At 34.5% G+C, this 13,222-nt stretch overlaps 2 protein-coding genes across 2 annotated transcripts; one reads left to right on the forward strand and one right to left on the reverse strand.

The window, feature by feature from the left end:
* Window positions 1–4,927: 4,927 nt before the first annotated feature.
* On the forward strand, window positions 4,928–12,727 carry LOC109594759 (heat shock protein 75 kDa, mitochondrial). Its single transcript, XM_020009999.2, has 13 exons — window positions 4,928–5,126; window positions 5,174–5,257; window positions 5,308–5,552; window positions 5,605–5,676; window positions 5,770–5,930; window positions 5,988–6,334; window positions 6,390–6,573; window positions 6,659–6,806; window positions 11,243–11,367; window positions 11,609–11,796; window positions 12,110–12,341; window positions 12,398–12,470; window positions 12,531–12,727. Exons 1-13 carry the CDS (start codon window positions 5,024–5,026, stop codon window positions 12,630–12,632), a joined length of 2,064 nt encoding a protein of 687 aa, XP_019865558.1. The 5' UTR covers window positions 4,928–5,023; the 3' UTR covers window positions 12,633–12,727.
* LOC109594758 (Fanconi anemia group D2 protein) lies at window positions 6,591–11,111 on the reverse strand. Its single transcript, XM_020009998.2, has 2 exons — window positions 10,655–11,111; window positions 6,591–10,512 (listed from the first exon to the last, which is right to left on the reverse strand). Exons 1-2 carry the CDS (start codon window positions 10,969–10,971, stop codon window positions 6,822–6,824), a joined length of 4,008 nt encoding a protein of 1,335 aa, XP_019865557.2. The 5' UTR covers window positions 10,972–11,111; the 3' UTR covers window positions 6,591–6,821.
* Window positions 12,728–13,222: the final 495 nt, after the last annotated feature.

A 13,222-nucleotide genomic window follows, 5' to 3' on the forward strand; every position in this document is an offset into this window, starting at 1 on the left:
TATTTCCAATGTTTGTGTAGTTAAATATTCTATATAAAATTGGCTAATATGTTTTCTAAAATTTTTATCTCTAAAAATTACCCCGTAGATTGTGGTTTTGGGCAAAAAACAAGACATTTTGTACCAAAGTATATATTTTAAAGTTGAAAAAAAAGTTGTCAAAATCGGACAAAACATATAATTTTATGAAACCACACAATTACGACACAATATAAGTATATGTTGAGTATTAATTACCAAATATACCAAATTTTTAATAGCATTGTTTGATAATATTCACCTAATTTAAGCATTTACTTACGTATAGTAATATTACTATACGTAAGAATAGAATGGGCATAAAATTTCTTTACTTTCCAGCAGTAATACCAAATACAACTTAATTACTAATTAAATAATTTTTTCAATGTTTATACGTGACCTTTCCTTCAATTTTATTCAGGTCCAATTTATGCAAAACTAGTACAATATTATAAAATCAATAAATTTACATCCCCCTTATAAATTTGTATTACATTATTATTGCGAAATGCATTAAAGTTATCGACATCAACCCGAAAATTGCGCAAACATAAAATCTTTACGGTTGCCATAAAAATAACGCCCTGATTGTTATATAACAGGTCCAAATTTCCAGGAAGGTAATCGAAAAACCAAAACGGCACAGTCAAAAAATGTGTGTTATGCAAATATCGTGTACCTAAATTGTGCAATTTTGGGTTCCGGATAGTAAAACGAAGATGGATTTATTGCGTGTTTACAATATTTTGCCTTTTGTCGTTTTTATTGCGCAATAAAGAAAGCAAAAGTTTCGGTTGTTTTGAATGCAATTTTGCTTTTTGGCGACTATTGCTGAAGAATGTTTTGACGTGAGCCGTTACGCAATTTTTACGCTGAAAGTCAAATTTCTATTAAGCAAACAGTCCACTTAATATCAAGAACGGATTAAGTGGTTAACATATTGCAAATATGCCGACAGCATTTGTTGTGCCTATATGAATAGACCACTTAATAATTGGGGTAGTTTTACGCTTGTTTAACCCTGACAACGACTGTCATAAAGTAAACCCTTTCCACCCCTGTAATTAGGTAGAGCCATTTTGTGAAATTCACCCTTCAACATATTATACATCTATACATTCTCAACTTTCTTTACCGCAGTCAATTTTTTTAATATAATTTCAAAATTGTAATTAAGGGTAGAAAACACGCTTTGACTGCGTCATAGGTACGTGACAAGTGACAAACATCAAAGCGCTCTGATCAAAGATTTGATTGCTAATTTAAATTAAGATATTAAAAAAATTAATTAACGACATGGAAAACTTTAATGTAGTCCCGTATAAAAGTTGTTAAAGAAAAAACAATTTTAACCCTCATTTACTCCCTCATTTACAGGAGGGGTAAGATAAGAAATAATTGCAGTCTCCCGTCCCACGACTGATCAATGTTTCCAACATGGTCGGCCCAGAAATTAATTATTTATCCGCATATTGCTCTTCCATGTTTGTCGCCTTTTTCGCACCCCCGTTTCCAAGGAATTTTTTCTTGAATTATTTAAGCAATTCTCCTTTCGCAATTAATGTTCGCGCTACTCCCCCGGACTTTTTTAAGTGCCCGATCGATAAATTCGAAGGAATAAAGAGTTTCAAGGCACGACGTTTGATATTAGCGACGAGTACATTTTTTAAACGGATGAAAACACCATGTGTGGGTGAGCTTTGGGATTGACCCAGGTCAAAACGGGATGTGACGTCAGGGGTTGGTTTTTGCTGTGCATGAAAAGCACAACCGACTTCTAGGAAACGTCAAATGTGGCTCATATCATCTTCCTTTTTATCCATTCAACATGTTCCATCGGTCCTTTCATATACCTGTTCTATATTATTTTTTTATTCTCTTTTTGCAAATCCTATTTTTATTTCGACAATTATTGTCGGTAAGCCGATAATTCGGGGGGATTTTCAGTTTAATGGTCATGATTTACGTTTTTTTATAAAAACTCTTTCACAATGCACAGGTTACCTGTGAGGTTGCGAAGTTATGAATGATGATAAAAAATGTTTATAATCTGCGTTGTGTTGATTTGATTGATGAATAAGTATCATAGGAACTTTCTCTTCGGAAAATACCGGACAGTTTTATAAATCGCACAGCAACGTGCCAAAGGGAATATGCAAAACAATAAAATAAATTGGTGAAAGGCCAGTAGTTCCAAGAAAAACCTAGAAATGCTCCAGTTTTGCAAAAGGCGTGTAAATTACCCGTAGTTATATGAGCAGGCCAAAACCCAATGCGCCCCAAAAAGTCGAAATCCTTTGATGGTCAGCCGGCTGACCGTACATAATTGGGACTATTTAAATTTCAGTTTTAGCACAAATTACTGTTATATTCACGGAAGTATTTTTCTACCGGCACTAAATTGATTTCGTTTTGTGAATCAGCAAAAAAATCCAATTATAAAGACAATAACAAATTCTAGAACTAGAAATTATAAGGATACATTTGCTTAAAAGTAATATATCAGGTCAAATATTCTTTTTAAATGAGAAATAAATCAAATGTTGAACAAATCTTGCACAATCCAAAGACCCTTTTAGATTCATAGGGTTGCAGTTGAATTGGACAATGTCCAAAAAATGGTAGAAGCAACGACCGGTAGCTATCAATCAACACATACCATGATGTATTTACCACATTTTTGTAAAGGATCACGGTGAGAACCATACCAGCAACACTGTAAATAGGGTTGGTATGGTTTTTTGGGTACCTTTAAGCAAAATAAAGCTTTCTTGGATGCCCATTCTTGTTCCGAAAATCAGGGGTGTGTAATAATTTGTATATTCATTCCATAGTTAGATTGTAAGACTTGGAACAAGAATTAAATTCTTAAATTAAAAATGGATGAAAAATACATAAACTATGTGGTGCTAATGAATGTTTAGAGTATCAAGGATTAAATATATACGTTTACAGAGAAAAAAATTTAATCATTGGTATCAATTTAAGTGTACCACTTTTAAAACCATTTTGGCTATAAATGTTAAAATAAACTGATTGAAAGGACCAAACAAACTGTAACATTCCACTAAAAAAGAGAGACTTTTTGGACACCCCGGCGTGTTTAAACCCGTCACATAAATCTAGACACGGGAGTAATAATGAGTGTCCCATGTGCAGCATCTTAGCACCCCAACAATGGGGTTAAATAATTCTTTAACCGAGACATTTACGACTGTCCATTGTCCGAAAATGCATTCGCTACTGGCAGCGTTTTTTTGCTCTCGCTTTCTAAACTCCGGCTTCGGGACCATTTATAACCCGTTTGAATGGCACGGATCATCGTACAGATGATGGTATTGTTGGTTTTTCTCTGTCAGGCCCACTTTTACGCATAATGATGCGCGTGCAATGCTGATAATGATGTTCTCAATTGTCCCTTGAGGACATTCTTGGCAGTAATTAATTGTATTATTTACCTGGAATATGATTCTTAACGATTTTGGTGACAAAGATTTGTGATAAATGCAAAAATTTTAACTTGCGTTAAACTGGACTCTTTGTGTAGGAGTTTACATGGATTTTTGGAATGTTCTGGTATTGTCCTCGTGAAGGAGGTAAAGTGAAAAGAAAGGACACGATGTAGCATATTTATGTAACAAGAACTTGGTAAGATATTTATTTCGTGTTATTTTGCTTTTTTCCGAAATTGTTTAGGTGTGATAAAAATATACACCCTTTCTCAAAAGCGACAAATACTACTTGGTCTTTGAAAATTGTTGAAGCACTCTAATTTTCGGTCGTGTAGGTGATAAAATCACGGCGTGGCACCGAAAATAATGGTGGGATTTCGCTTCTTCAAAGGGTTCCTTAAAAAGTATCAATGTAGTTTGATCCCTTATTTGGAAGTGTTAGTTCATGCCGACTTTCAGGGAAAAATGAACGGATTATCGGATTTGTAACCTAAGACGTAACTAATAATCGGTATTTAAAGGTGTAACTAAACCCCGAAATATGAACAAAAATAGTATTCAATGTCAATGTTGTTGGTTCGAATGTTGGTTAAATGGTTTCACGATTTTACATAATTCAATTATAAATACATAAATATATGTATATAATTTATATTTACCTATGGTTCATTCTAATACGGTAATTTCTTATTCATATTTTGTTATTTCATTTTAGACCGATATATTTATTCAAGTAAAAATAATATTGAATAAATCCATCCGTAAAGATCATGAGACTTAAATGAGAAAGGAATTTCTCACACATTTTTGGCGATTTCAAAGAGCTAAAAGATTTTTGACAAAGTTTTGACTGATATTTACACGGTTGACTTGTGACAAAGGGCCAAATCCGTTCCTATTGTGGGCGTAGTATTCAAAGGATTACCGAATGCAACAATAATAACAAACATAGTCCCAACAATGGAATCTATTGTTGCTGTTTACCACATTGTATGCAGTGTTACCGCATATTATGTATGTGTGTTTGCCAAGCGTGAATCCTTTACTTCTTTGTGCTACCGATATTTTATTTTGTTCAGATTTAAGGGTAAGGTTTTTTCTATATCGTTCAATCTTTTTTGTTTAATCGGCAGGTATTTTTGAAGGTGTAAAAATCTAAATACATGTGTGAACTAAATGTAACTTGAATTAATTTAGTGAAACAAAAAATAGATAAATTATAAAATCATTATTTTATAATAAAATATATATTTAAATATTTAAAATATTTTATAATAAAATGAAACTTACCATAGAGGTACAAGTAATTTTCTGAAATAAAAATGCAATAGTCTCCCTCTGTTGACTAAATTTGGCACTAGGTAAATTCCGTTAAGTTGGTTGTGCGCCATCTCTATTCGGATGCCCATCTATAACGTAAAAAGTTTTCTACTCTTTTCTTTCTGCAATTATACACTTTTACTAAAATTAACCTTACTTTTTACAAACTTAACCTAAGTTTCCGGACATTTATTTAAACATTAAATAACGCAAAAAGAACAAATTGTATTATGGCATCTCTATCTAGACTTAGCAGATTATATTCGTTACGACACGCGGTCAAATTTACACAGACAATAACATCGAAAGCCAACAACCACCAAAGGGCTATTGGTAAGTTTGAACGCCTTTATGACGCAAATTTATATAATATATTTCAGCGCTTGTGACGAAGTCCCGTTTCTTTAGTACCGAGGCTAAGGCTGACCATCACTCTATAATCAGTGACACGGAAAAGCCGACTGGTAAATATATTTAAAATTATATTAAAATTTAATCTTATATACTTACTTAGGTGAAAGTACGAAATATGAGTTCCAAGCGGAAACTAGAATGTTATTGGATATTGTGGCAAAGTCTTTGTATTCAGAAAAGGAAGTTTTCATTAGAGAATTGATATCAAATGCGAGTGATGCCCTAGAAAAATTTAGATACATCACATTATCTGATACTGAGATGGCCAAACAATTTAGAGAAGTTGATAGACCATTAGAAATACATATTTCTACAGATAAGCAGAATCGCACATTAACAATTCAAGTATAAAATAAATATTAAGCTCTTTATGCTCTATTACAATTTAATATTTTAGGATACTGGTATTGGAATGACTGAGGAAGAACTTAAGACAAATTTGGGAATCATTGCCAAATCTGGCTCAAAAGTGAGATTTAAACATTATGATTGCCTAAATTAATGCATTATTAATATATTAATTTTAATAAATCTTCTAATCATTATCATGATCAATTTTTAGGCATTTATTGAACAAATAAAAGAAAAACAAAAAGCTGGTGACAACAATATAATAGGCCAATTTGGGGTTGGATTCTACAGTGCTTTTATGGTTGCTGATAAGGTTGTTGTATACACAAAATCATCAAAAAGTGATCAAGGATATATGTGGAGTTCTGATGGGTAAATTCTTATAGTAATTAGTAAATCTAACAAATTAAATATGTTAATAATTAACAGGAGTGGAACTTATGAAATACGACCATCAGATGGTGTCAGTTATGGTACAAAAATCGTAATCCATTTGAAAAATGATTGTCGGGAGTTCTCAGATGAAGAAACGGTCAAAAATATACTCAACAAATACAGTAATTTCGTCGGCAGTCCATTGTACTTAAACGGTACAAAAGCTAACATTGTTGAGCCATTGTGGATTGCAGACCCAAAAAATGTGAATGCCCAGCAACACAATGAATTCTACAGATATATTAGTGGATGTTATGATGTTCCTAGATACACTTTACATTACAAAACTGATGTTCCATTGTCAATTAGGGCTTTGCTCTATTTTCCAGAAGGAAAACCTGGTAATATTTTGTAACAGTTTAATAATTCACACAGTCTTAAATAAATAATCTTTAGGCCTCTTTGAAATGTCAAGAGAAACAGAATCAGGTGTGGCTTTGTACACAAAAAAGATTTTAATTAAAAGCAAAACGGATAATATTTTGCCAAAGTGGCTGAGATTCATCAAAGGCGTCGTCGACTCCGAGGATATTCCTTTAAATTTGAGCAGAGAACTATTGCAAAACAGCGCTCTAATTAGGTATGAAATAAACCACATTTAAACAAAATAAACATTTATTCAAAAATACAAAATAATTTAATAATATAAAAATAACACTTTTCAGTAAGCTACGAAACGTATTAACAAGTCGCGTGCTTAAATTCCTTTTGGACCAGCTAAAAAAAGATCAGTCGGAATACGAGAAGTTCTACGCCGACTATGGCTTATTTCTTAAAGAGGGCATAATTACGAACAGCAATCAAATGGAAAAGGTAAGCAATAAATATTTAAAAAACTTCACTTTCAGATCTCACTTCTTCATCAGACTCATGAAATATGTCATCAGGTAATTCTTCGTCCTCCTGGTCGTTTTGTTCAGAAATAACGGTGCTTTGTGATATAATATCTTCACCTTGTAGATCTCTGTTTCTGAGATTCCCCATCCAAAAGGCCGCCGAACAATTATTGGCCACTAGGGCGGCTTTCACCCTATAAATAAGAGTTTCGAGAATGAGACGGAATTGAGGCACGTACGACATAATTCCCGTGTCTTTGGTTAGTTTTGAATAGCAGCACAAGTGATGGAGAAATCTAGTGCTAGTCTGCATGGTCTTAAAGATGACCAGTACTTCATCTGGATTGTGCCTCAGCGCAATTTCCAAAATGGGAATGCCGTGACTCATGAATGTTTTTAAAATAGCAATTGATTTTTTTAAGAAGCTAGTTAAATTGTTTTTCGTCTCTTGCATCTTGGCCACAGACATTAGACCCTGCATCGCCAAGGCCACGTTGTTCCACAATTCCAAGTGTTGTTGATTTGTCAAGGATTGTACGTCGATTTTTACTCTGTTATGTAAAGCTAAACAAATGTTCATGTAAAAAATGTGAAAGTTTTGTTTGTCGATACTCGCTAGCATGTGTAAACAGTCTTCTTTTTGTTTTAAGACAGGCACCTCTTCTTGCATTGTGCCGATGAGACCGCAGAGCGTCCTCAAATTGGCATTGTTTAGATAATTTTTCACTAGAACATCAATGGCAGCATTACACTCCTTCCCAGTGTTCAATACACCTTTGCTATTATACCAGCGTTTACTCAAAAGCTTCGAACTGGTTGTTATGATCATCTTTTTCACGTCAGTGGCAGGATCTATTGTGTTCGACAAGACTTCAATGGTTTTAATCAAGTATACTGCGTGTTGAATATCCAAACATTGATCCGTATAGCCCGATAAAATTTGTATAAAAACCGTAACAAGCCCTTTAACCGACTTATATGATTGGGTTTCAGTAGCATCAAAAGATTTGATCAGTTTAGCGAGGAGATCCGAGTTTTTGGTGTTCTGGAATCCCGGCCAACCAAAGATATAAAATAAACATTCAATTATAAGTCCAAAACACGTTTTCACGTTGATGGCTTCTTCCGTATACATTATGGGTAGGTCGGGCCTTCCGTCAGATTCTTTCAGCAGTTCGTTCAATTCTTCAGTCACCGTTTCTAAGTGTTTTTTGATTTTCGGTAAGATTTTTACACAATCCGTTATCATGTTGATTGGAGCAACTGCGTTCAAGTGGGATAATCCACGTTCCTTACCCTTGGTCAATACGCTCAACTTGGAGGCGAAATCCTTAAGGATGAATTTCAATTGGTGAATATTTAAATGGAATCCTTCATCTTGAGAGTTTGCTTCACCGTTCGATTTTAGCGTATACTTCAACAATTTTATCACATCCGTGTCAACTTCTCTGAAAATAATCGCATGGTCGCCTGATTGCTTTTTTGCCCCAGGTCTGCCCCTTTGAGTTGGAGCTGATTGTGTGTTCGCCACGCTGCCCACGGTTGTGTCATTGTCGTTGACAGTTTCGCTGGTCTTTAGCTTTTTCCTGGGGTTTACCGACTTTCTCTCTCTCAGTGGAGACTTTTGCCGAGTCATTTGAGACACTGAATCGAAATAACTCACTGGTAATTTATAGTCTGGTACTTTTTCCACATACTCCAGCAACATCAACTCTAAGTCTATTAAATTTTGTAAACGCTTCAGAACTTTAGTCCTGAGCATTTGGCTGTCCTGAGTTACAAATGCGCTAATGATCTCCCTAAACCAGTTCACGCAGTGAAATAAGCAACTAGACACCTGCTTGATCTGCTCAAGGTTCAGATCTTCCAAGTCCTCCACCACTGGCATGACCACAGCGCAACCGAGCAGCGCGTCAATGGAGGACAAGTCCCCGTTTTGCTGGCGATAGTGCAAAAGTCTCAACAGTCGAAAATGGGGCGCCAGCAATAAAATTGAATCCGTGCTTTCCATGTCCATCGTCAGCCTTCCAATGTTTATTCCCAGCGGCGTCTCCAACTCCTCGCGGCTGTTTAGCTCGTACTGCATGCTGAATTTCAGACCCATTATTTTGTCCGGCAAAATTTCGGTGACGTATTTGTTTTGAAAGCAGTCCGTGATGGTTTCGTAGAGCCAACCCATGAAATGTCTATCTAGGTATTTCGTCGTTATCAACATCGACGCCAGTTGATCGTAGAACAACCCCATTAGGTCGGCGGAAGATGCGCAGCTGGCAGTGGCCAGTTCCAATAGAACGGCGGCATCTCTGGCCTTTCCTGCGGGTAAACTGGCAATAGAAATTAAAGATTCATCGGAAATGCTCAGTTCCGATTGATCTTCGCTGGTGATTGCCAGATGTTTGGCCATCACCACCGCCGACACTATTCCCCTGTGCTTGATCGTCCGCTTGGAGCTGGACAGTTGTTTGCGTACGATTATGTGGATTTCGTCCTTGATTCCAGAGACGGCCTCGTCCGCGTGTTCTCCGCAAGTCAGGGCGCACAATATTTCGAACACCTGTTTCACGTCGTTCAACTGATAGATGTCGAGTTTTTCCATGAGCAACATTAATTGTGTGGTGTGGCACTGGAGGGTGGATATGTCGTCAAGGAAGTACGACATTAGTTTTAAGACGATGCAGGCAGACGTGTTTGAATTAAGAGTCCCACTGATGAGTATCAAAGAATCAAGCAGTTCCCTTCTAAGGATTATTTCTGTGTATTTATGTGAAAATATAATTTTGAACATGGTTATAGCAAATTCGGTTACAACGAGGTCGTTGGGAAATTTGAGTAAATGGCACCCAATTTGGAGCATCGACGTGAAATAATCTTTAAAAAGTTGTTCTGGAATATAATTCGTGAACACGTTTTCAAGCAGTTTTATTCTGAATATGCCAGATGAGATTTTTTTCTTAATTATAGCCTCAACAACTTTCCTTTTTGATTTGATGGTTGTGTGTACCATAAACAGCAACAATAGATCAATGGGTTTGGTGGCATTGTGCTCTTTAATGTTCTGGATCATGTTAATCCACCCATCTGTAGTGGCCTTTGACTTGCGACAATATGATTCCATCTTTTGAAAAATAAATATTTTATGAGATGGGTCTTCTTCACTTTCAGAAGGCATACTTGTGTTCAATGTGTCCCTTACACTCTGAAACAAGTGAGAGGCTATTCCACTTTTGTTATCAGTCAAAAGAAATTCTAATAACATGGGGAACATTTTGAGAGAGGTACCAGCCACTATGGATGATAAAATTCTCTCTTTAACGACTGTCCTTATATCGCATTCGAGGTTCAATGCGTTCAGACAATCGATAATTGCACCAGACAAAGTGTCTTCACTGTCATTTAATATTCTGCACAATTCTTCTGCAGTTTTTCTATATTGGCTGTCAGGGATTATTTCTGGAATAGCATCCAAAATCTCCAATTGGGAGGCCAAACTTGAAACCTCAACGATGTCTAGCAGTTTGGTGCATACAGATTCTGGGTCTTTTATTTGGGTTATATAGCGCAAGGAATTTAACAAAAGGCGCAGCCATGATGTGTCTGTTTGTGGTTCCATTACATCTTTGGTTATTTCTTCAAAAATCAAGTCCAATATGTCATCTTGGAGTTCCTGCACCCTCAAGAGGAGTCTGAAATTACAAATATTTGTCATTGATTACATATGGTGTGTGGCTTAAATTATATTTCCAAATAATATGAGTCTATAATTATTATTAACATTCAAATTCTATAAATCATTGTCAATGAGACAATTAACTGATAAAAACTTACTTAATTACACTTTCCTGTTTATTTTCTAATAAGGTTCTTTGGTCTTCTCCAGACTTTTTCATAAACGTACAATTCAAACATTTGCGAAACGAATCGAGATCGTTGCAGTACAATTTTAAACCTTTAATGAATTCCTCAGTGTTCGAATCTGGAGACTTGAAGTGCTCCTTCATAGTTCTCACAACCAGGGCCTGTTCATGTTTTAAAGTGTGTGTTTCTTCGTTGGGATTTAAAAGTATTCCGGCTTTGTCGAGGACCGATTCAAAGTAGCTCAAAGGATCGGAATCTATCGTGAACTCTTCACTCATTGTTGGCATTATGTTGTGCAATAAGATTTCAATAATTAAAACAGTCTGTTATTGTTTATGATTTTGTCATTACTAGAAACACTGTTGTAACAACCCAATTTTGGGTCGATTGTTTGGCGGGTTTTTGATTATTTTGGGGTTATGTCGCACACATGACATGAACTCCCGCGAAATTTAAATTTACGTGTAGTCATTGTGTTATTATTTATTATTCATTTATTTAAACAATACACAGTTTATTTAAATTAGTTTCAGTAATTATGTTATATTTTGATTTCAGGAAGATACAGCTAAACTCCTTCTCTTTGAGTCCTCACACATGGAACCTGGAAAGAAAATTACACTAACAGATTATATTTCAAGGACCAAAGAAAATAAATCAATTTTCTATTTAGCTGCTCCAAGGTAAAGTATAGTTTATATACAATTCATGATAATAAAAACATAAATTTATCATTAAGTGTGTCATGATAATTGTATTACAATAAACTTTAAAAAGTTAAGTGCTTAAATTCCCATATTTTATCTCTCATTTTTAATTTTTAAGTAGCTGTACTTTATCAGATCTGTGATGTGACGACACATTTCATAGATTTGATTTAAATAAATAATTTAACATATTTTGAATTAAAATTGTCGATTGTAGCCGAGCATTGGCAGAAGCTTCTCCCTATTACGAATCTCTGAAACAAAGAGCTCAAGAAGTTCTCTTCTGTTATGAACCGTACGACGAACTCGTCCTGATGCAGTTGCAGCAGTTCAAAGGTCACAGAGTGGTGTCTGTGGAAAAGGACATGCGAGAAGATAAGACTGCCAATGATCTCAGTAATTTAGGTATGTACGGTAATCGCTCTGTGGTTTTGCTTACCATGATAAGGCATGTGATGCTTTGAGTTAGATAATACAAAAATATGCTTACGTCATATATTTTAAATCGATATTAATCAGGTAAATAACAACATTTTATCTGGGTATTGTTATTTTTTGTAATACGTTGTTTGCTAAAGAACATCAACTCATAAATTATCTAGGTTTAATAAGGATTATTCATAATTAAGTTATTTAATAAAGCCATAATTTATCTACCTAAATGAAAGAAACTAAATAAATTGAAACCTACAAGTAATTAACTACATTTTTGTTAAAGGTGATGATAGTTTGAAAAGAAGTGAGATCAATGATTTGACTAGCTTCTTGAAAACGAAACTCCAAGGAAAAGCTGCAGATGTGAACGCAACCTCAAGATTGGACGCCCATCCTTGTGTTGTTACTGTTGAAGAAATGGCAGCAGCAAGACACTTTATCAAAACCCAAAGTCACCAGTTATCAGAAGACAGGCGTTACGCAATTCTCCAGCCAAAATTCGAAATAAACCCAAAGTAAGAGTGCACCAAATAAAAATTACATGAATTTTGATTAACTTATTGAATTTCAGACATCCTATCATTAAAAAGTTGCACAAGTTGACGAAAGACAATCCAGAACTGGCCGACTTATTAGCCAAACAAGTAAGTATTAAATGATATAATTTATAAATCCAATAAGTACTAACAATTTCTTATTTGTAGTTATTTGCCAATTCAATGGTTGGTGCAGGGTTAGTGGATGATCCAAGAACACTCCTAACTTCAATGAACGATTTACTTGTAAAAGCGTTAGAAAACCACTGAGATTAACTGTGCCCATTCATTCCTTGTTTATTTTTGTTTGTATTTACTGTTTAGTTTTGTTAATAAATAATTCGAAATGAGAGAAAAAGAGCAAATTTATTTCAACAATATAACTTAATAAACGTAGCATAAAATTTATGCAATTTATGTGTACTTACATAGAATCACTAATTAAATAATACACATGTCTCTATCTAGAAACATGATCCTTGTTCCAATGCAAATTACCTAACGGTCATATGATTAATTAGATCCGTATACGCGCGTGTTCATGTGATTCATGTGTACATTTTTTGGTAATCTTTAATAAACTTATAACTAAATTTAATAATTTTTATTGATTTTGGCATTTTTACTGTAATTTTAATTTTTTAAAAATTACTATTATCCTTTGATTTTTATTGTTGTTTAAATGAATTTCATAGTATTGTAGTAAATGATATTACTACACTATTAAGCATTCAAATCATGTTTTTTTTACAAAATTATATATGTAAATTAATTTATATATAATTGTGTAGAAAGACACAATTATCCTTCGAAAAAAAACTCACCAAGTTTATATCTTTAAATATAAATAAGATCAATAT

This window comes from Aethina tumida, chromosome 3 (assembly GCF_024364675.1).
Source record: "Aethina tumida isolate Nest 87 chromosome 3, icAetTumi1.1, whole genome shotgun sequence".
Taxonomy (NCBI): domain Eukaryota; kingdom Metazoa; phylum Arthropoda; class Insecta; order Coleoptera; family Nitidulidae; genus Aethina; species Aethina tumida.